Source organism: Myotis nattereri, assembly GCF_964212035.1.
Source record: "Myotis nattereri genome assembly, chromosome: 19".
NCBI lineage: Eukaryota > Metazoa > Chordata > Mammalia > Chiroptera > Vespertilionidae > Myotis > Myotis nattereri.
In genome coordinates this window covers 5,281,546-5,305,627 of record NC_138095.1, presented here as the reverse complement: position 1 = coordinate 5,305,627, position 24,082 = coordinate 5,281,546, and the positions used below count along the sequence as shown (strand labels likewise).

The 24,082-nt window shown below is 50.4% G+C and overlaps 1 protein-coding gene across 1 annotated transcript in view; it reads left to right on the top strand.

The window, feature by feature from the left end:
• The window catches only part of CCDC60 (coiled-coil domain containing 60), a gene marked incomplete at both ends in the record, with an annotated part of 102,753 nt that overhangs the window by 53,254 nt on the left and 25,417 nt on the right, over positions 1-24,082 (top strand). The window contains 2 exons of the mRNA XM_081113717.1: positions 11,440-11,610; positions 18,891-18,998. Coding sequence (XP_080969843.1) covers positions 11,440-11,610; positions 18,891-18,998 — 279 coding nt within the window. The remainder of the gene's footprint in view (positions 1-11,439; positions 11,611-18,890; positions 18,999-24,082) is intronic.

The following is a 24,082-nucleotide window of genomic DNA, read 5'->3' as shown; positions in this document are numbered from 1 at the left end:
GGAGGGGAGGGGGAGAGAAAAGTCCCAGGCAAGTTACTAGTTAAGTGTCTACAGTGGTTCGCGAACTAGACGCAGCCTCAAAAGGTGTGTGTTCAGGCTCGTCTGCCTTTTACTAGCTACATCCCTCTACATCTCTACGTTCGCGCCTATTTGGTCTAGAAGAGCGAACAGGAAAGGACCAAAGGAGAGGCATACAGGGAGTCGGGGGAGGTGTCCCAGGCAGAGAAAACAATCTACGCATGAGGCTCACAGTCAGAGGGGACCTGGAAGGCTAGGTGACTACAGACACCTTTTACCAAGCTCCTGCTCTCTGTCAGGCACTGGGCTAGGAAATGAGGTAAGGACGTCTCCAATGGGAGAGGAAGGGGAGAGAAGGTTGCCTAATTTGGGGGACCAGACAGTTAAGAAGCTAGTTACCAACTGATACAGCTTAGCAAACCCTGGGTGGGGGGGGGTCGGGGGAGAGGAAGGAGCTGGCCTGCGGTCCTGGGCAGAGGTTTTGCGTCTTCTAGGATCTGTCTAAATGCGCCCTGACAAGGACAAACAGTAGCAGATGATCACCCCACCCCATGTTCAAGAGGCCACCAGAAGCATCTTCTCACGATGACAGGCAAGACCAAGCTGTGAAGTCAGAAAGGAAGCCGTGGACCGCACACCCCCTCCAACGGCTCTGCATCTCAGCCCCCGGGGATGCCCCTGGTGCTGACAATTAGTGGAAATGCCTTTGCAAACTCCTGAGGCTTCTGGGCCTCCTGCAAGTCCTCCCTGCTGTCACTCCAGCAGAAGAACATGGGTAAAAAGAGCGCGGGCCGGTGGTCTTGTGCTGCATTCCGCTGCCTGTTGTCTGCTCTGCAAATCATCGGTGCACTCCAGCAAAAGCCTCGCTTTCTGCTCATGCATTTTTTATGTCCACACTGGCGGGTCCATGAGGAAGAATCCTCCCATTCATGCCATTTAGCCATTAAGCACAACAGGTAATGATGGGTATTGCAGGGAGGTGGGGTTTGCATTCTTTAAAAAAAAAAAAAAGTCAGTTTATCTCCGAACTGAAAACTGACACTGAGCTGCCTCTGAATGCTACCCTGTACCTCCGTCCTCCCAGGCCCATCTGTCTGTGAGCTGACGGGTGGCAGTGGTCAAGACAGGATCTCCTGGATTCAGGCAGACCAGGGTGCAGACGCTGGCCTCCCCACCATCTTATCTGGTGACTTTAGGAGAGTGGCTGCAATTGTGTGAGTCTCAGTTTCCCCATCTTGGAAACTGTAATGCCCGCCTTGTGAGTCTCCTGTAGGGATTAAATGAAATAATGCATGCGGGGCGTTAGGGCCCTGATAACAGGGATAAAGGGCTCCGTGAGGAGAGACTATCATTAGGACGAATTTGTAGGCCCGAGTCCTCCCCAAGGCCTTCGCCTCAGGATATCTAGCTGCTCTGCATCCCGCCAAGCCATAATTTGCTGCGAAGTCAGATGGGGTAAACAGACCAGAGCGGGGTGGTGGTGAGGGGAGCATCAGACTCCTTTGCAAGGCAGACCTGCCAACGTTCCCTTTCCAAGGAGGCTCAGCACTCCTGAGAGCAGTTGCCTAGAAACCGGAGCTGTGCTGGGCTGCTGCTGCCTCCCAGAAGTCCCCCTAATTGGGATGCATGCAGAACTGTTTGTTGTCACTTGGCAGGTTTTTCTCCTTGTTCTTCCGTCAGAGATGCGGTCCCTCCTACGAATGCCGACTCACATTAGTTAAGGCGTAGCCATGGGCCGTGGCACCCGGGAGCCAGTGCAGACGGCAGCCTTGCCAGCATCCTCTGACAAAATGGCCGCGCTGGGTCATGCTCACTATGTTGGCACTTCAGGATGTTGACAAGGTTTGCGGAGGCAGGACGGTGTGTGGAGGAGGGCGAGTGTGTGTGAACAGTGCGGTTACATACACGTGCCAAGTCCCAGAGGTCGAACCATCAACCAGAGCATGAGACGTGCCTACTGTGTCACCTGAGAGCAAACGCTGGATCTCCGCTCTCTTCGGGGGTTTAGACGCCACTTGTAGCCTTTTGGCAGAAGGCGGGTGAGAGACCGCATTATGAGCTAAAGAAATAACTTTCCTGAGAGGCCCACGGGGAGCCTGTTTCATTTGATCACTTCTTCCAGAACACAGCTAGTCCCGCTCCCAGCTGAAAAAATGCATGTTTCAAAGGCAACCACTCATCTCCAGCCTGTTTGGATGATTCAGTGTCTGCGCAGATGGTTCTATACACCTACTCCACCCAAAGACAACATCGAAGTTGGGTGGTGCGTCACTGATACACGCTCCAGAGTCGCATGCATTGAATTAGGGCTGGAAATGCAAGGGTTTGGTTATTCTTGCAATACATATTTTCTGAGGACTCCCTATGTGCCAGTTCTGAGGACATAGAAAAGATTTAGAAATTGTTCTGACCCTCAAGGAGCTCAGATTGGAGTGGAGGTGGGAGGAGGGAGTTCATGGATAGGCAAGTCAACCAGTAGCTCAGGATCGCACAGACCGAGGGTGCCGAACCCAGCCTGGGAAAAGCAGAGGCGACTTCCAGTCCAGGGCGGGGTTCGTGCCTGAACCTCTCTGTACTTCCATGGCCTCACTGTGAAATGGCTCATGGGCAGACTCAGAGCTGCCTGGGAGGATTATCCTAAGAAGTAGAAGAGATCAGTAGCCATCGAGCTTTTTCACAGTCACTGCCACATGGTACCACTCCTCTCCTAGCTGTGGTGGTGGTGGTGTGGTGGTGACAGTTATTCCTACTGACTGGAACAGAGAGGTTCACTATTCTGCCTAACTCACACAGCCAGGTGTGGGTGGAGTCGGCGTTAGAACCCGGCGGTCTGGCATGAATGTACATCCCACTTTGCCTACACCCATACTCATTTCCCGGCGTCTCCCTGTGAAACATCACCAGGCTGTGATGTGGGTTCCTTCGATTCTTCTTCCCCTCTTTTCCTCCCTCTCTTTTCCCTCCTCCTTCTTTTCCCCTTTCTTCATTTTCTTTAGTGAAAGTCTGAGCTAGAGATTAAATAAAGAACCCAGAAAAGAAAACCACTTGTAATTAGACATTTTCTGCATGTAATTTCTTAGTCAGCAGAGCAGAGGTTAATTCCCTGGCCCTTTAGTTTAATAAATTTCATTACGTACATGATAACCAAGCGTTTCTCCTACCCACCATGGACAGTGGGTTCACAAACCTTTATGAATTACCGAGTAAGGCCATTTACCAAATCCCAAAATAACTGCGGTCTAGTTGGACTGTTTTGGCCGCCACCTTAGAGAAGAGAACCTCCTAAGCTCACCACTTGAACCAAGTGTCCCTTCCCAGAAGCCTGCGGGGCTCAGAGCCAAACCCCTGTCCTGGCTGTGGACACAGCCAGAGAGTTGCAACCGCAGTCATTCGTGGCTTGGATGGTGGTGGGGGTGACGATGCCTGTGACGATAACTGCTGCCATTTAAACTGACTACCTCCGACGGGCCAGGCACCATGCTAAGTGCCTCTCATACGTGATTTCCACAATATCCTGAGCTGGGCTTTAATTTCCCAATTTTACAGAGGAGGGGAGTGCATCTCAAACAGGTGAAAGTGACTCACCCAAAGTCACGGACATTGAGAGACAAGGAAACGATGACCAGTTAAAGCTAGAGCAGACCTTCGCCAAGCCCGTGCATTTTCCTGGCGCAGCTCCCTGGGACCAGGCCACCTGGGTTTAGGTTCCAGCTCCACCAGCTATGAACCCTATGGTCAGACAACCGGACCTCTCCCAGCCTTTGTTTGCTCAGCAGCCAAATAGGAAGGGGGTAAGTAGGAAGGGGGTAAAGGGAACAAACGTACTGGTAAGGTCTCCATTTTACAGGCAAAATAAATCATTTTGGCCGCCCGCCCTAGAGCTGCATCCGCAGCTGAAGCCACTCTCTAGGTTGCGCCTTCTTCTGACGCAGACAGCATTTGCTGGGTGCACGTTCGCCCAGAACTCAGAGATGCCACTCGAGTTTTGCAAAGGAGCCAGAAAGAATACGAGTGAAGCAGTTAAGTGACTTTTCCACCGAGAGTCAGGTCTCCTAAGCCTTTATCACAGTCCCACGGCATCTTCCTTCCACCTGACTTATGGCCCAAAAGGAAACCGTGAACAGGCCCTCTTCTGTTTGGGCTGAGCCATTCAGAAAGGAGAGAAATCCATCCTGAACTCTTGATCGGACTCCGCAAAGCTCCCATTGTTGGGTGTTACCATTAGCAAATGACCTAGGGTTAGAGAGAGATGTTCCAATGTGATTTAATAAGAACATGGCTGCACTGAGCGCTCAGAATATGTTTGCAATCAATTTGCTGTGCACACAATATGCTACCAGAGCCATCTTTTGTGTTTTCAGTTGACCTTTATCTCAGCAATCTTGTCCTATAAAGAAGAGTGAGATCTCCACTGCAAATCGTTAGCACTCGGGGAATGACTAATTTGGATGCTGACAAAGATATTAACTTGGGGGGGGGGGCGGGTAGTGAACAATACAACGCATCCTTTTGTCAGAAAGGCAGTTCAAAATCGGTGTTGTGACTACAGTTGACTGAAGTTCAATTACTGTAATAAATGTATTCCAAACTTCATCTCAATTGCATTTGCATTTTAATGAATGATTCTCACCTTCTTGTCAATTTGGCAGCCAGGCTAGATTTATTAAGCTATTGTATGAACAGGGCATTCTAATGCGGGAATTCAAATGCGAAAATATTTGCTCGGTGTGCATTTGAACTGGGGCTGCGTTACTAATTTGCCTGTTGTTTGAGTTGCCTGAAAATTCAAGAATTTAAGGATAGCATTTTAGATCCCTTCTGGCCATCCTACTTGCCCTCTCTCTTCTGAAATCAATATATCTGGGTGGGCTGACCAAGCAAGGTGGGGGAGCCAGCTAGATAAAGTCAGCTCTCCAAGCCGCCAGCCTCCACAAACTGGAGAGAAACTGAATTATTGGCTATGATTTGAAAACAGTAAAATGTGTTCAGTGAAAGTTTCCCATGTAGGCAATTCCCTTCTGTAAGAGCAGGACATCCCTGAAATCGGGTGCTAGGAGTGTTTATTCATCTAAAAGTCATTCCTTCTCCGCGGAAGCACTCCTGGCTTTATAGCCCCATATTTCTTCAGGTAGAGATGGAAAATGTGAGTGAAAACCAGCTGGATGCAAAGCTTTAATACCACTCAAAGGGGCGTGTGTGTGTGTGTGTGTGTGTGTGTGTGTGTGTGTGTGACATTTGGGCTGTTGTTTTTTGACAAAGTGATTTGCAGTGGTTAATCCCATGCCCCCATAATAGAAAGGTTGAACTTAAGTTCCCTTCATGGCCTCCAAACTGTCCAGCACTCCGCAGCTTCTTGCATGGCCCCCCGTGAAGACAACTGGGACTGTGTTTTAGACGACCTCCAGTCCTAGTCTAGGAGCCTGAGGATGGAGGCTGACTCAGGCAGTGGGACAGTTATTGCAAGCAGGGTGCCCTCAAGGGGGACTGTCTCCTGCAGACACACTTAAAGAACTTTCTGAGATGAGCTGACTCCTAGCATGTGCCCCAAGTTTTATTTCAAACTTGTAGCAAGGGAATTGGACTTCTGCTAAATCCCATTTGAAGATTTCTTTCTGGAGTCGTTTTTTTAATAGAGGGAAAAGGGTGGCTGGACCAGTACAACTCAAATTTCAAGGTGCATAGGAATTACTTGGGGGTCCCATTAAAATGCATATTCTTACTCAGGAGGCCTTCCTGGGGCCCAAGATTCTGTGCCTCTAACAAGATCTCAGGCAATGAGGATGCTACTGGTCCAGGGACCACACTTTGAGTAGCAAGGAGCCACATAGCATCACTCAAGGGAGAAATGGATAGATAAAGGTCAATAGCTTTGTTACAAGTCTGAAGGGCCCCCTATGTGGTTAAATCTAATACCCCAGAAAGAATTCTTAATTTCATTAGACTCTAATGATTAGAGGATATCAGAAAATTGCCCAAATATTTTACCAGATATGCTAGATGCTTCTCAGAAGGGGCTGTTAATTACTCTATGATCCAAGTTCTGTTCCAGACCATCTTTTCTTGGGCCTGAGGCAATTTCTTCTTTAATACCATATTTTATCATATTTAAGAGGCACTTTTCAAAATCTCTGAACTGGAGATGCAATGTATAATCATGACTTAATGTAATTGGCATGGGATTTTTTCTTCTTCATGGTTCATGAAATAATGGTATGTCTTGTAAGGGATGATGTATTGGTCAGCTATTTTTACCATAATATGCTGTGTAACAAGATGTCCTCAAAACTCTGTGCTTTTAGTATTTCTTCCTTGCTCAAGTGTCTGTAGGTTAACTGGGGTTTTACTGGTCTAGGCTAACATTCGCTTGGTTCAGGTCTATTCCATGCCTTTATTTTATATATATATATATATATATATATATATATATATATATACTAGAGGCCCGGTGCACAAAAATTTGTGCACTTGGGGGGGAGGAGGGTCCCTCAGCTCGGCCTGTGCCCTCTCGCAGTCTGGGACCCCTCGGGAGATAACGCCCTGCTGGCTTAGGCCTGCTCCCGGGTGGCAGAGGGCAGGCCCAATCCCTAGGTGCAGCCCCTGGTTGGGCTCAGAGCAGGGCTGATTGGGGAGTTGGGGCACCGCCCCCTGTCATGCACAGAGCAGGGCGGATAGGGAGGTTGCGATGCCACCCTCAGTCACGCTCAGGGTGGGGCCAATTGGGGGGTTGAGGCACCGCCCCCTGTCACACTCAAGGCAGGGTTGATGGGGAGGTTGCGGTGTCACCCCTGTCACACACAGAGCAGGGCCTATCAGGGGGGTTGGGGCTCCATACCCTGTCACGCACAGAGCAGGGTCGATCAGGGGGTTTGGGAGCTCCCCCCTGTCACACACAGAGCAGGGCTGATCAGGGAGTTGAGGAGCTCCCCCCTGTCACTCACAGAGTAGGGCCGATAGGGGAGTTGGGGCACCACCCCCTGTCACACACAGAGCAGGGCGGATCAGGGGGTTGGGGCCCTGCACCCTGTCACACTCAGGGCAGGGCCGATGGTGAGGTTATGGCTCTACCCCATCACACACAGAGCAGGGCCTGTGGGGGGCGGTTGGGGCGTCGTCCTCTATCACCCACAGAGCAGGGCAGATCAGGGGGTTGGGGCACCGCCACTGTCACACACAGGGCAGGGCCGATGGGGAGGTTATGGCTCTACCCCATCACACACAGAGCAGGGCCTGTGTGTGTGTGTGGGGGGGGGGGGCACCGCACCCTGTTACACACAGAGCAGGGCCAATCAGGGGGTTGGGGCACCGCAGCCTGTCACACACAGAGCTGCAGGGCGATCAGGGGGTTGGGGAGCTCCCCTCTATCAGGCACAGAGTAGGGCTAATCAGGGGGTTGGGGCGCCTTCCCCTGTCACGAACAGAGCAGGGCAGATAGGGAGGTTGTGGCCCCACCCCCTGTCACACACAGAGCTGTAGGGCGATCAGGGGGTTTGGGCGCTGCCCCCTGTCATGCTGATCCCAGTACCGGGAGGCCTCTCGGCTCCACTGATCCTGGTGCTGGGAGGCATATTACCCTTTTACTATATAGGATAAAGGCCTGGTGCATGGGTGGGGGCCGGCTGGTTTGCCCTGAAGGGTGTCCTGGATCAGGGTGGGGGTCCCCACTGGGGTGCCTAGCCAGCCTGGGTGAGGGGATGATGGCTGTTTGCAGCTGGTCACACACCCTTCAGGGTGGGGGTCCCCACTGGGATGCCTGGCCAGTCTGGGTGAGGGGCTGAGGGCTGTTTTCAGGCTGGCGGGTGACTGAAGCTCCCAACCGCTCCTTTTTTTCTTTTTTTTTTTATTCTGGGCCAGCTTTAGCTCTGAGGCTTGGCTCCAGCTCTTAGGCCTCCGCTGCTGAAAGCAGGTATCTGGTTTGTTTGGGTTCTATAATCGAAACACTGTTTCAACTCCAGCTCTGAGATCCCGGCTGGCTGAAAGCAGGTTGCTGGGGTTTTGTTTAGATTCTATATTTGTAACAATGTTTCAAACTGCAAGCTCAGAGGCCGGCAAGGCAGGCGGGGAACGTTGGTTTCCTCCGTCACTGAAGCAAGCAAGCCTCATGTTCGCTTCAAGCTGCCTGGCTGCCGGCCGCCATCTTGGCTGGCAGTTAATTTGCATATCACCCTGATTAGCCAATGGGAAGGGTAGCGGATGTATGGCTAATTACCATGTTTCTCTTTTATTAGATAGGATATATATATATATATATATATATATATATATATATAACTGATTTTTTTACAGAGAGGAAGGGAGAGGGATAGAGAGTTAGAAACATCGATAAGAGAGAAACATCAATCAGCTGCCTCTTGCACAACCCCCTCCTGGGAATGTGCCCACAACCAAGGTACATGCCCTTGACTGGAATCAAACCTGGGACCTTTCAATCCGCAGGCCAACGCTCTATCCACTGACCCAAACCAGGCAGGGCCCATGCCTTTCTCATTCTTCTGGATTTAGTGAAATAGTGAGGTTTCTATCCTTGTCATGGACCTAAATGAGCAAGCTTATGTCAAGCTTCTCTTTAAGCCACATCTACTAACATCCCATTGGCCAAAGAAGTCACATTGGCAAAGCCTAAAGAAAGTGGGGGGGGGGGCGGATATGAGTATTTGCTGAACAGTGACTTAATGTGCCACAGGTAGTGCCTTAGACCAGGTAAAGCATGGTCCGGAGAGGAAGGGTAAGCCACCATTTTCCTTCTAGAAGCCTAGAGGTGAACTCTGCACAATGGCCCAGAGACACACAAACTCTACGCTTTAAAGCTTCCTCTGAATGTGCTTGCCGCGTGCAGGTGGAGAGATACGTTGTGAAATCGCCCCACGGGCTCCCAATCCCTGCTTGGCTCCTTTCCGGCTGTATGACCCTCGTCATCTACTTAACCTTTCCCTGTTTCCTCATCTGTAAGTCACACCAACCTCTCAGGACTCTTGGGTAAACTGACAATAACAATAGCTCCTAGTCACTGAATCCTGTGTACTCGGCACCAAACTGAGCTCTTGATGTCACAGTCCATTTCATCTAACCCTCCCAACAGCCCTCTGAGGCAAGAACTAATACTTTCCCCATGTGAAGGTGAAGAGGTTGACAACCTGCCTAAGGGAGTGGCAGAGTAGAGATCCCATCCGGGGCTGCTGCCCACGCCTTACCTCTTCAGACACCTGCCCTCAGGCCTGAAGGTGCCAGGAGGGAAGCCTGGGTGCCCACTCCTGCCCTCTGTCCGTCTCAGCTATCCCTGCTGAATGTGTCCCGATTGGCCACAGGCACATTCCTCATTCATCAGCTCACACAGACTCCCCTGCAGAGAACATATGTCCCTTAAAAATAAAAGCCCGCCCTCATGCACTGGTTAAGAGGAAGTTGCATTGGGTAGAGGAAACTTTTCATTTTCTAATCCGCTTCTTCCCTCCGCTTGCCTGACGCAGTTAATTGTTTCACTCCCCATTGTTCCTCCCGCGATGCTAGCCAGGGGAGTTTTCCATTGCGAAAAGCAGTGAGCAAGAGGCCCGAGTGAGTGGATTTAAAGGCAAAAACTGCTCTTCCCTACAAAGAGCTCCCTTCACACAAATAGCCTGGTAATCACCAATAAGATGAAGAAAATGTAGGGAATTAAATGGGAATTTGCTAAAATATTAAGCATTTTTTAAATGGGCCTACACATGCCAGGGGAGCATTTCAAGCTCCCTGAATGAACATCCTGCAGCCTGAAGTTCCCAGAATAGACTGGTGTGTCTGGCATGAGGGTCCAGACCCTCCCCGCAACTCTGTTCATCTCTCACACAGGTCTTTCCAGAGGTCTGGCAGGTGGGAGTCTGGCTGCCTTGGGTGAAGAGGGGCTGCAATTCCACCAGAAAACTTGCTAGATTTCCTCCAATTGGCCAACACCGACTCCCCTATCTCTTTCTGGGAGTTATTGACAAGACAGGCATTCATCACTCTGCATTTCCGGGTGTGTTGCAGGCTTGACTTTTCACAGTGTCCTCCCTGTGCAGGTCCTTGAGAGAAATCTCTTCCTAGTTCAGGACAAGGAATAGCTAAGCAACACCTGAACAGCTTTTTAAAAAACTTATGGGCATTAGAAATCACGTGAGGGATTGTGTTTCCCTCTTTGCATTGGCCACTAGGATGCTCAGGGCCAAATCTGTGCACTAGATCATGTGGCATGGATTTTGATACTTGTCTTGCATGATTTTATTTTCTTGTTCTTCCTGCCTTTTTATTTTTCTTTTCTGCCTCTAATACTTTTTGGAATAAGGACAAACATAAGTGAAGTAAATAAATCTATTACCAACCTCCTAATTATGACCAAAAAATAAATAGATAACTAAGATGCGAATTCTTGGAGGATATGGTCGCCTTTGCAATGCCAGTGCCTTAAACAGAACTTGAAACCGAATCAGTGCCCAGCACAGAATCTGACACATAACAGGTGTCCAGCCCAGGGCCTGGAACATAATATTCAAGCCCTCTGACTCACTGCACCATGGACCATCCGCCTGTCACTTATTATAAAATTGATTAATCAGGACGTTATTAACATCAAAGAAAATAAAAAGAGTTAGGCTGTTCCATGAGCGGAGGACTAGATGTTCCCTCATACTGCATTCTTGTCCTACGGCCGCCCTAACATACTGCCAGTCAGGTGGCTTAAGCAACAGAAATGCATTGCCTCACACGTTTGGATGCTCAAAGTCCAAGATCAAGGCGTCAGGAGGGTCGGTTTCTCCTGAGGACTGTGGGAATTTGCCCCACGACGCTCCCCTTGCTCCTGGTGGCTTGTTGGTGACCTTTGGCATCTCTCGGCCTATGGCAGCATCGCCCCATCTCTGCCTCATCTTCACGTGGCATTCTTTTTGCATGCGTGTCTTTGTCCAAATTTCTCCCTTTTATAAGGCCACCTGTCATATTGAATGAGGGGTCAGCCCTCCGCCAACATGACCTCACCCTAAGTAATTACACCTGCAATGACCCTATTTCCAAATAAGGTCCCATTCGGACGTACCGGGGGTTAAGACTTCCAGCTATGAGTTTTGGGGGAACACAATTCCATCTATAACACAGACATTTCAACATCTAATTGGCCACAAGTTCTGCAGGGGAAGGTGGAGGCTTTGGTCCAGTTACACACTGAAATCGGAGCCCAAAGCTCACCGAGCTGGCGGGGTCTGCCAGCGTCCCTGGAGCCCTCCCACGGCCACGCGCGACGGCCACACATGATGGGTGTCCTCTGCGCTGGCCCCACGCTCTGCCTCCTGCATGTCCCCTACAGGGAATCGAACTAACAACCTTCCAGTGCCCAGGATGACGCCCACCCGAGCCACACCGGCCAGGGCAAGACAGTGTCTTTCCTAATAGTCAACTCCTCTGTTTCCATCTCTCCAGCTTCCTGATTCGGTCTGTGAAGATAGGCCGCGGGTATTTTGCCATGCTGAGGGAGGAGAGTACACTGAAAAAGAAGCAACAGCAACTTCAGAAACTGAAAGAGGAAGAGGAACACAAGTTCCAACCGGCCAAAAAGATCTCAGAAATCCAATCCAGGGAAACTGTTTTGGAGTAAGTAGACAGAGTAGCTGTGGCGTCGTGGTCTTGGGAAGGACCTGCGACAGCGAACGCTGCCTGGCTGGGCCGAGGGATGGCAGCTATCTCAGCGTGGGGACCCTTCTCCAGCTAGTGTCTAATGACTAGTTTAGTCTGGTCCAGCCTACCCTGCCACCCTCACCTTCTGGAATTCAGTGGAATATTTTCTGCTACATGTGTCTGTCCTCATATCCAACACCAAGAGCTACACAGGAAATCTTGCTGGTCCCCAAATGTGCCTCTTTCCCTCTCCTTCCCAGGCTTGTCCCTGCCTCTAGGCCTTTTCCCATGCTGTTCCTTGGGCCTTCCATTGCTCTTCCCTACATCCTTGTCCAACTAAGGTTCTAATTATCTTTAAAAGCCCAGCTTAAATGCTTTCCTCTCCAGTTTTCTTGGGTTTCAACCCAAACACCTCCCACAACCCATTTGGACTTTGGGTTCCCATAATGTGTCTGTATGCTAGTTCACTTTAATCCACACCAATACTCTAGGCCTTTGCCTGAAACTCTAGGTCAGTGGTTCTCAACCTTCTGGCCCTTTAAATACAGTTCCTCATATTGTGACCCCCAACCATAAAATTATTTTCGTTGCTACTTCATAACTGTAATATTGCTACTGTTATGAATCGTAATGTAAATATCTGATATGCAGGATGGTCTTAGGTGACTCCTGTGAAAGGGTCGTTCAACCGCCAAAGGGGTTGTGACCCACAGGTTGAGAACCGCCGCTCTAGGTCCAAGCTCAGTGTCCAGCAGGTGGACAAAAAATGTCTGTTGGTTTATTTAATAAAGTAGCCCCCCCTCTTTGGGGGGTAAAGGTCTTCCCTCTAGTCAAGAGAGGACCACATTCAGACTAACCCATTATGACATGTTCCTCCTATAACAGCAGCAATTAACAATAACAACTACAACAATAATTATAATGGGTCTATTGTATGCTTTATGCACATCTTTCTGTCTAAATTTTAAAACAGTCCTATGAACTAGGTGTTATTATTAGCCCCATTTTAGAGATTAGGAATAAGTCTGAGAGATGCTCACATAATTCCCCTTAGGACTCAGGTCATCTGTTAAAAGCATCCTGAGACCCCAAATGAATGACACCCGAATCCGTGGACGGTGCCACTCAGCATGAACAAAATCCTGGGATCCTTAGCTCATGCAGACAGAATGGGGCACAAATCAAGGATAGAAAGGAGGTGTTGGGGGACCCAGCAAAAGAGAGAGAGAGAGACATTGATGTGAGGATCACCCATTGGTTGCCCTTTGCAGGCACCTTGACCGGAGACAGAACTCACAACCTTTGTGGTGCACAGGATGCTGCTCCGACCAACTGAGCTACCCGCTGGGGCAGTTCCAAGCTTCTAATCATGGCTTTCGGACACCATCCAGGAACCCACCAAGAGTTGCCTTATTAGAACAACAGACAATCCTGTCACCCAGGAAATTCCAATGAATTTAGGAATTGTGTGTCAGAAACCAAGGTCTAAGACCAAATATTAGAACAAAAGATGGTCCTAGTGCTAGGACATTACAAGAGTCTTGCGAGCTCTGTGCCAAAAACCAGAGGAAGAGACCGATACAAATATTTTTCTATTATTTCACAATGCCCTTGCCCTCCAGTGTAGGGAATCTGGCAAGAATCTCAGAGGCAGGGCTTTTGAGCAGGATCTTTAATGCTGAGTGGGACTTCATTGGATGACAAAAATAGGCGCTGTTAGACATATGCCTATCAGCCCACGAGAAATTCTTACAGCCAGCGTTTCTGGGTAGGAAGGCCAGGGCTGGAAAGGGAGGCTGTGATGGTATTTTTTGCCTAACGCCAGAAACATTAAACACAAACAGAAAAAGCAGGCACATCACGACCTGAGCTTCCTCCCTCCAGCCACTCAACCGCCACCATGAAGTGCCCTCATGGAACCCTGAAGGGGCAGGTGATGCAGAGAAGGGCACTCCATGATTGGGGGTGGGGCCGAGAGGGGTACCCTCTCCATGAGGGTCTCAGGAGCTCAGAGCAAACGAACTCTGCCTCCCCTCCGCCGGTGGTGCCCACGGCCTGCTGCTCCCAGGTCACCGGCCAGCTGGCTGCCTTTCCTGCAATAAAGAGAAGGAATAAACCGGCTCTTTTGTGCAGGAGCTGTGCTCAGGGTAACAGGCAAGTGAACGGGGGCTGGGAGGGGCGGCGTCTGTTAAAGATCCTCGGGTGACTGTTCAATTGTTCAGTTGTAAGGTTCCCCTTGTTTGGATGGGGTTTTGAATCCATGGTCACAACACATCATTCTCCCCTCTCCGATCCATGTATCTGGGTGAGAGACATGGTTTACTTAAAGTTTAATAGGTTTAAATATGCATGAGGTCACCCCTCTTGTAGACACTGGTCTGGTTATGTCTTATCTGGTGAATTCTATGAGCTGTACAAGGCCAATTACTAAAATACTAGAGGCTCGGTGCACAACATTCATGCACTGGAGAGGGGGGTCCCCTCAACCCGGCCTGTGCCTCCTCGTAGTCCAGGACCCCTTGGGTGATGTCCACCTGCCGGCTTAGACATATGCATAAGCCTGGGGATCAGGCCTAAGCCATCAATCAGACACCCCCTGTCAGAGTCCAGGGCTCTCGCAGTCTAGGATCCCTCGCTCCTTACCGCCTGCCTGCAGTGGAGGTGGGAGAAGCTCCCACCACTGCTGCTGTGCTTGCCGGCCATAAGCTCTGCTTCTGGCTGAGTGGCACTCCCCCTGTGGGAGCACACTGACCACCAGGGGGAAGCTCCTGTGTTGAGCATCTGCCTCATGGTCAGTGCGCATCATAGCGACCGGTGATTCCACTGTCCAGTCAATTTGCATATTAGCGTTTTATTATATAGGACTAGAGGCCCGGTGCACAAAAATTTGTGCACTCGGGGGGAGGGGGGGGTCCCTCAGCCCGGCCTGTGCCCTCTCGCAGTCTGGGACCCCTCGGGAGATAACGACCTGCTGGCTTAGGCCTGCTCCCAGGTGGAAGAGGGCAGGCCCAATCCCTAGGTGCAGCCCCTGGTCAGGCTCAGAGCAGGGCTGATTGGGGAGTTGGGGCGCCACCCCCTGTCATGCACAGAGCAGGGCGGATCGGGAGGTTGCGATGCCACCCTCAGTCATGCTCAGGGTAGAGTCGATTGGGGGGTTGGGGCACCGCCCCCTGTCATACTCAAGGCAGGGTCAATGGGGAGGTTGCGGCACCACCCCCTGTCACGCACAGAGCAGGGCCAATCAGGGGGTTGGGGCGCTGCCCCCTGTCACGCACAGAACAGGGCCCATCAGGGGGTTGGGGCGCTGCCTCCTGTCACGCACAGAGCAGGGCCCATCAGGGTGTTTGGGGCTCCGTACCCTGTCACGCACAGAGCAGGGCCCATCAGGGGGTTGGGAAGCTCCCACCTGTCACGCACAGAGCAGGGCGGATCAGGGGGTTGGGGCGCCGCCCTCTATCACCCACTAAGCAGGGCCGATCAGGGGGTTGGGGCGCCGCCACTGTCACACTCAGGGCAGGCCGATGGGGAGGTTATGGCTCTACCCCATCACACACAGAGCAGGGCCCGTGGGGGGCAGGGGGTTGGGACGCCGCACCCTGTCACACACAGAGCAGGGCCAATCAGGGGGTTGGGGCACCGCACCCTGTCACACACAGAGCCACAGGGCGATCAGGGGGTTGGGGAGCTCCCCCCTATCAGGCACAGAGCAGGGCTGATCAGGGGGTTCGGGCGCCTTCCCCTGTCACAAACAGAGCCCCAGGGCAATCAGGGGGTTTGTGCGCTGCCCCCTGTCACACTGATCCCAGTGCCAGGAGGCCGCTCAGCTCCGCTGATCCTGGTGCTGGGAGGCCTTGCGGCTCCGCTGATCCCAGTGCTGGGAGGCATATTACCCTTTTACTATATAGGATAGAGGCCTGGTGCACGGTGGGGGCTGGCTGGTTTGCCCTGAAGGGTGTCCTGGATCAGGGTGGGGGTCCCCACTGGGGTGCCTGGCCAGCCTGGGTGAGGGGATGATGGCTGTTTGCAGCTGGTCACACATCCTTCAGGATGGGGCTCCTCACTGGGGTGCCTGGCCAGTCTGGGTGAGTGGATTAGAGCTGTTTTCAGGCTCGCGGGTGACTGAAGCTCCCAACTGCTCCTTTTTTTCTTTTATTTTTTATTCTGGGCCAGCTTTAGCTCTGGCTCCAGCTCTGATGCCTCTGTTGCTGAAAGCAGGTATCTGGTTTGTTTGGGTTCTATAATCGAAACACTGTATCAACTCCAGCTCTGAGATCCCGGAGGGCTGAAAGCAGGTTTCTGGGGTTTTGTTTAGCTTCTATATTTGTAACAATGTTTCAAACTGCAAGCTCAGAGGCCAGCAAGGCAGGCGGGGAATGTTGGTTTCCTCCGTCACTGAAGCAAGCAAGCCTCATGTTCGCTTCAAGCTGCCTGGCTGCCGGTCGCCATCTTGGCTGGCAGTTAATTTGCATATCTCGCTGATTAGCCAATGGGAAGAGTAGCGGACGTACACTAATTACCATGTTTCTCTTTTATTAGATAGGATGACCAGAAGCTATCACTGCCATTAAATGTAGCCATTGGGAGGCAACGGTTATAGAATAACATTGATAGGTCATCCTGACCAGTACAGAATAGTGGTTAAGCACAGGACTGGGTTCAAGTTCTGCCTTCCCCCATACAACTGATTACCATTGGGCAAGTCACTGTGATTCTCTGAACCTCCTTTCTCTTCATCCACACAATTGATACCAAATTCCCACGTTTATTCTGAGGATTAAATGAAACAATGCTGAGCACAGAGTCTGGCATATGAAAAGTTCTCAGTGGTTGTTGGCTCCTATTATTCAATAAAAGGAATTTGATCTCTTTGGGCTTCACTTACCTAAAATCCTCAGATTTATAGCTAAAACTATTTTTGATGCTTTTATTGATTTTAGAGAGATAGGAAGGGAGACAGAGAGAGAAAAACATTGATTGGCTGCCTCCTGTATTCCCTGCCTACTAAGGATCGAGCCTGCAACCTGGGTATGTGCCCTGACCAGGAATCAAACCTCTCAATGCATAGGACAAGGCTCAATGCATAGGACAAGGCTCAACCAACTGAGCGGCACCGGCCAGGGCCATGGCTAAAAATCTTAACTTCCAGGCACACTTGAAAGCATCTCACATCTAAGAGCTATGCTTCTATAATTCTAGTCACAGAAGTACAAGTGTTCGTTTTTAAACAAGGCATTTGATCCTGCGTATTATACAAGCAAAGGGGATTATTTTTCTCCCTTCTGGATCTAAGACCACAGGATAAGCTCTGTCAGACAAAAGTTTTAAGTCTGATGAACTATGCAGGGAAAAAAGAAAATCAAGCATGTCCCCAAAGATGTCTGCCTGCCCACAGTCTTTCCCACTGTGCTCAAGCTCATGTTTCAGCTGAAAAGATGGGGGGTGGGGGAACAAGAGGTAAAATCTGTCTTACTATCGTGGTTGAGAGAAGACTTAAAACCAGAGATTAAGGTGGGTAAAAGCTGGGTTAATTTCTGCATATTCTAAACCACTGGGGGTAAGAGTTGAGCCAGTAAGACAGGGCACTGCCATAAAAATGGTGCTAAAAGGAGACTTTACTTGTGGGGGTGAATATATAATACAATATACAGACGACATATTACAGAATTGTACACCTGAAACCTACATAATTTTATTAACCAATGTCACCCCAATAAAGTCAACAAAAAAGTGTAAAACCTTTCCACTGAAAACTACAAAACAACATTGAAAGAAATTAACAAAGACCTGAATAAATGGGAAGACATCCAAAAACAAAAACCAAAAAACCAAAAAACTAGACCCTGCCAAGGTATTTGCTTGTGGCTTCCTCAGCTCTGGCGTTGAAATAAAAGCCCATAGAAATGGAAATCAGGCGACCAAGATTCTGGTCCCATTTTTTCAGTTTACTCTGTGACCCCAGGATTGTCCTCAAATTCCCCGGAGGAAGGACAATTCCTAATAAGTGCCCCCTGCCTCCCTTAGCCTCCTCTGCCCCCACCATAGGCAATTCTCAAAACAGCAGCCAAGGGGATCTTCCTCAGATGCAGGTCAGAGCATGTATTCTCTCAGCTCAAAATCCTTTACACTCATTCAGAGCAAAGGCCAAAGTCCTTGCAGTGGTCCCCAAGGCCTGTTCTCTCTCCATCCCCCCTCTCCCTTCTCTCTCTATTGCTCACTCCACTCCAGCCACAATGGCCTCCTTGCTGTCTCTACAACCCAGGTGCACCTCAGGACATTTGCACATGATGTTCCCTCTCTCCAGAATGCTGTGCCCCAGACATCTCAACAGCTCCCTCCTTTATGCTCTGCAGGTTTTTATCACATGTCACCTTCTCCATGACACCTTCCCAATCATCTTACTTAAAACTGCAACTCCCAGTGCTCCCAGCCCTTACAAATTCCTGCTCTGCTTTTTGCTCCCCCTAGTATTTATCACTATCTAGAATAGGGTGGGGAGACCATGCTGGCCAAATCCAGCCCCCAAGGCTGATTTTGTAAATAAAGTTTTATTGGAACACTGCCGTTACATGTTGTTTACATACCGTCAATGGCTGCTTTCATGCCAAAAGTAGTTGTGACATATAACCTATGTCCTACAAAGTCAGAAAGACTTGTCTGGCCCTTTAAGAAAATATATCCAACTGTATACTAGAACACCACACAATTTACCTATTCATCCTGCTCATTCTCTTCGCTCCTCCACTAGACTATGCACTCCACGAGAGCAGAGGTTTTTTGTTTTGTTGGTGTGTTTTTTTGTTGTTCTTGTTAATCCTCATGCAAGGATATTTTTCCCATTGATTTTTAGAGAGTGAAAGGGAGGGAAGGAGAAAGACAGAGTGGGGGGGTGTGGGGAAGACAGAGAGAGAAACATCTTTGTGAGAGAGACATGTTGATTGGTTGCCTGCCTCCCTCATGTGCCCCAACAGGGCCTGGGGATCGAACCTACAATCCAGATATGTGCCCTTGACTGGGAATCAAACCATGACCCTTTGGTGTGTGAGCCGACACTCTAACCGCTGACCCACACCAGCTGGCAGCAGAGAGGTTTTCCTATGCTCTGTTCACTTTCTGCATCTAGAACCCTCATCTTTCAAGCCATACTTATTGCCCGGCGTAAAGTTGGTGCCCAGTCGTATTTGCCAAATGACCCCTGGCGGGAGGTGTTTACAACCGCTGCTCACTGTTGGCTGTTTCTCTTTCTGCCTGTCCTTCAGCACCTATGATGATGAGAAGATGAAGAAGGCAGAGGCTGAACTCATATCCCGCCCTTTCACCCCCAAGTACAGCTGCATCATTTCACCCTTGCTGCCTGAGTCCCACGTGTAAGTACAGTCTCCCCTCTGGCTCGTCTGCCTCGCCAGCTTCTCAAGCGAAACCGAAGTGAAATGACTCACCCAGCTGTCCCTTTGTCCTCCTGAAAGGGCCATGGAGCCTAGAGCCGACAACACTATTGGCGTATAAAAATAACAGAAAGCAGACAGGGTGGTTTGGAGCTAAGTGGCAAATCAGCTGGGACGGAGTCACTCCGTTCCTCACGGAGCCAGACGCTTTAAATGTCAAATAGTTTGCAAAGCCTGATAGAATCTGTCTACAGCCTCACAGAGCGTGTGCGATAACATCTTACCAGGGCTCAGGGGACAGGTTTTCCCCAAGACTCACAGAGCTGTTTCCCAGAGAAGCCCTGCGTCTTCTGACCCCAGGCGTGAACTCATCATTGCAGGGTGTACTGGGCTAATCAACCCTCTGAAGGACACTCTGGCTTTCCAAAACCTTGACATCTTTTCCCCTTGGGTCTACGCCAAAGAATTTCAAGTCCAACTTTTTCTCTTTTGCTAGTTAGCACTTTTCAGTGGGAAGATTTCAGGCACAGAGATAGAAGCTTTTGACAGTAGGGCAGGCAGGGTTTCTCAACCTTGGCACTGCTGACATTTTGGGTCGAGTAATTCTTCGTTGTGAAGGACTGTCCCGGGTATTGTAGGGTGTTTGGCAGCATCCATGGCCTCTACCCATTAGGGGCCAGTAGCACCCAACCCCTGGTTGTGAAAACCAAAACTGTCTCCAGACATTGACAAATGTCCCCTGGGTGCAAAATCATACCCAGGGGCAAAAGAACATGATGCAATGAATTCTAGACTTCTCTGTCCACTGTCCACTGTCCACTGTCCACTCATTTGTCAAACAGCCTTAGGCCCCCACGGTATGCACAGTAATAACAGCGCACGGCCTGCTCCGTAGGAGTTACCTCAGCCAGTCCTCTTCTGTAGGAATATTGTTGTCCCCTCTCTGCAGGGAGAAAGCAGAAGCCCAAGGCCATAGAGCTCAGTGTGTTGCTGTGCTGAGGTCTGAAGGCAAGTCTGCCCGACTTCAGAGCCTAAACTGTCACCACCACACACTGCACAGAAAGTATAACCCAGTGCCTGTGAGGAGCTCACGATATGTGTACTTGAAGAGAAAAATAATGTGAACGTGAAACCAGAGAATGAGATGGCAGACAAACGAAGATCATTAATAAGAGCACTTAGTTCATGTGTGGAAGAGCCATCATCATCACAATCACCATCATCACCACCACCATCATCACCATCACTATCATCATCATCACCATCACCACCACTACCATCATCATCATCACCATCACCATCACCATCATCACCACCATCACCATCATCATCACCATCACCACCACCACCATCATCACCATCACTATCATCATCATCACCATTACCACCACTGCCATCATCATCATCACCATCACCATCACCATCATCATCACTATCATCATCACCATCACCACCACCACCATCATCACCATCACTATCATCATCATCACCATCACCACCACTACCATCATCATCATCACCATCACCATCATCATCACTATCATCATCACCATCACCATCATCATCATCACCATCAACACCACTACCATCATCATCACCATCACCATCACCATCATCATCACCATCACCACCACTACCATCATCACCATCACTATCATCATCACCATTACCACCACTACCATGTGTTTGGACACATCCCTACCCTTCCCTAATATTCCAGCTTTTGACACCTCACTCCCCACTTTCCTCCTACATACTTCCCTCTGGTAGATATTGTGATTGGCTTCTAGATAGACTTATTTGTTCAGGGACATTCCAACTGGCAGCTGAAGGCTGATGTTCTTAAAACATCGACAGGCCTTGCCATTTCTCCTAATGTCTCTTGGAAGCCCTTGTACTTCTGCCTGTCTCTGCCATGGATGAGCCTCTGAAACCAAATGGTGAAGATCAGTGGGTCTCACTTTCACTTGCATCCCAGTCATCCAGGGATGGGAGGTGGGGAGTAGGGGGTGGGGGTGGAAAGCCTGGAAAAAATGTATGCCCTACCCTCCATTCATTTGGTGTGAGCAAACTGAGGCTCAAATCAACTGGAAGTAACTGGAAAGGTTCTTGCTCATCTTCCTTCAATGACAGATGGGGAAACTGAAGCTCAGAGAGGGGGGAAACCCTATCTAAGTTCCCTCAACAGGAATCCTGATCTCCTAGCTCCTAAGTTAGATCTTGTATCAGGTTTGTTGGTGGGCTACTACTATTATATTTATCATCATCATCATCATCATCATCATCTGTTATGCCCCAGACCAGGAATCAGCAAACTTTTTCTTAAAGGGACAGACAATAAATAATTTAGCTTTTGCAGAGCAGATGGTCTCTCTTGAAACTATTTAGCTTTGCCGTGGCAGTATGAAAGCTACAATGAATGGATGTGGCCGTGTTCCAAAAAAAGTTTTATTTGCCAACACAGGCAGTAGGCCCACTGGCAGCACTCTGCTAACTCCTGCCTGGACTGAAGCTGCACTTTCTTCTCCTTGGCTGCCAAAAGGCTCTGCTGCATTTGATGACTATATCCGTAGTCTATTGCTGTGTTACAGACCCGCCTCAGAATGGGTGGCTTAAAACAGCAACCACTTGTTACTGCTCCTAAGTCTACAGGTTAGCTGGGTGGCTCTTCTGGTCCAGGCCAGCTTGGCTACTCCTGGCTGGGCTAGTGTATGTGCGTGCACCTGCGGATGGGCGAGCTGGAGGTCGGCCCATCTAGGATGGCCTCATTCTCAGGCTGTTGGTGATGGGTTGTTGGCTAGGGTAACAGGAGTGACTGAGCCCCGCGCCTCTCATCATCCCAGCTCAGGCCTGTTCACATGATGGGCATGAAGGTTCCAAGAACAAAAGCCAAAGCATCTAGTCTCTTGAGGCTTAAGCTCAGAAAGGACACAGTGATCCTTCCACCACCTTCACTGGCCACAGCAAGGCATCAGTCCAGCCCAGATACACGGAATAGGGAAAAATACTCCACCTCTTGCTGGGGGAGCTGCAAAGTCAGGGAGGGGTGGTGCATCGAGGCATTCTGTAATCAGTCTACCAAAGGCAGGGCATGCGGTCAGTTCTCACATCCTCAGTCAGCATGTCAACCAGGTGGACTGAGCTGCTTAGTCCCTTCAATCCCGATGCAACTGATCCCCAAACCAGCTGAAAATTCTCAGCTAACTTTGTGAGGATCAGTTCAATCATGTCAATGGAGACTTGACTTTGATCTTTATTTTTTAAAATTTATTTTTATTGATTTCAGAGAGGAAGAGAGAGGGAGAGAGAGAGAGAAACATCAACGATGAGAGAGAATCATTGATCGGCTGCCTCCTGCACGCCCCCTTACTGGGGATCAAGCCTGCAACCCAGGCATGTGCCCTGACCGAGAATCGAACCGTGACCTCCTGGTTCATAGGTTGATGCTCAACACTGAGCCATGCTGGCCGGGCTTGACTTTGATCTTTGAAGCGGTGAGAGAGAATAGTCTCCAGGAATGAGAAACAGCTCTGAGATGACTGGCCTGTCCCTCGCAGCCTTTCATGGAAGCGGCTGTGCAGGGAGGGCAGTGCCCGTGACCTGCGTCCAGGTTTGCCCTTGGCAGTGAGCATGGGGGCCTGGAAGGCCTTGGTAGGCATTTTCCGATTTCTCTCACTAAATGGGGAAAACATTGTTTTCTGTTTGGGATGCTTACACCCGCATGTACTCTGGCTGGCATGGCAGTTTCAACAAAGCGGGCTCTCCAGGCCCGCTGACCACAGGGTGCCCTCCGGAGTTCTGTGCACAGGGGTTTTGGAAGCATGTGTGTGCACCCTGGTCAGCATTCTCATCCAGTATGCCCTGCATTTCACAGGGAGGGACAGGGTCGGGTATGCACCTGTGCTTATTACCTGCAGAATTGAATCTGATGCTCACATCCCCACATCCCCCTGCCACCAAGCAGACCCCACACCCCCAATGACCTCCCTTTACTCACCACCCCCCGTTCCCTGTACCCACCTCACCCAACCCAAAGCCCAAGCCCGCAGGGGCTCTGAGTTGTAAACAGAAGAGGGGGGATCTCCAGGGCCTTTTACAACCTCCTGGGGATGCTGTGAGGGTGATGTGCAGTGTTAGGCACAGGGCCAGGCACACAACCCAGCTCGCTGCTTGCTGCTCTCGGTGAAGTGCTGGACATGGCCCAGCGCCCAGAGCTGCGAAAAGGGGGTGGGGGCCAAGGTGGCGTTAAGGGGGAAGAGAGAGAAAATGGGAAGGGCTGCGGGCTGACGGGTCCTTTATATTAAAAGAGAAGGAATAGTGGGTGCTCAGTAAATAATCTGTGGAAGGAAGGAAAGGAGGCAGGAGGGGGCTCCAGAGGAGAAAAAAGAGCTGCTGACCCTGGGTTTCTTCCTAAGGCCTGGTGGTACGATCATCCCAGTCCCTTGGGATGGGACGTGGGATGGGACGTGGGATGTGTGGGGTGCGTGGGGGCCGTGCCCCTTCAGGCTGAGTGAAACCATCACCTCCGAAAGGGATTTCCAGGATGGCCCTGAGTCAGCTCGGGACGTGAGCCCGGCACGGGCGTCAGCCTCTGCGTGGGGCTTTCCTGGAAGCCGGGCAGGTGGACTCCTTCCTGCCCCTGAGCAGCAGGTGCAGGGCCCTGGGGGCATCAGTGAAGGCTGGGCACAGCTTCAGAGAAGAGCGACCACACAGGTTGAGAATGGAGGCAGCCTGCCCATTAGCTTAAGAGGTGAAACCATGAGGGAGGGGTGCTGGTGAGGACTCCACCTCTTCCTAGGAAACGTGCAGCAGGTTAACCCTCTGCTGACCTCCCTCTCAGGTGGCCACTGCATTGGCTTTGTCGGGGCCTCGAATAATCAGAGGCCAGGCCCAGGGAAGCACAGTTTCTGAGGTTAAACAGACTCGGGTTCAAATCCTCACTAATCCTCGAGGTCAAATCCGAGCGTGACCTCAGGCAACTCGCTTCACCTCTCTGAGCCTCGAGGCCCTGGTCCACAAGGAGAACATAATGGCAGTCCCCTCCCTACAGGGATGTTGGGAACATG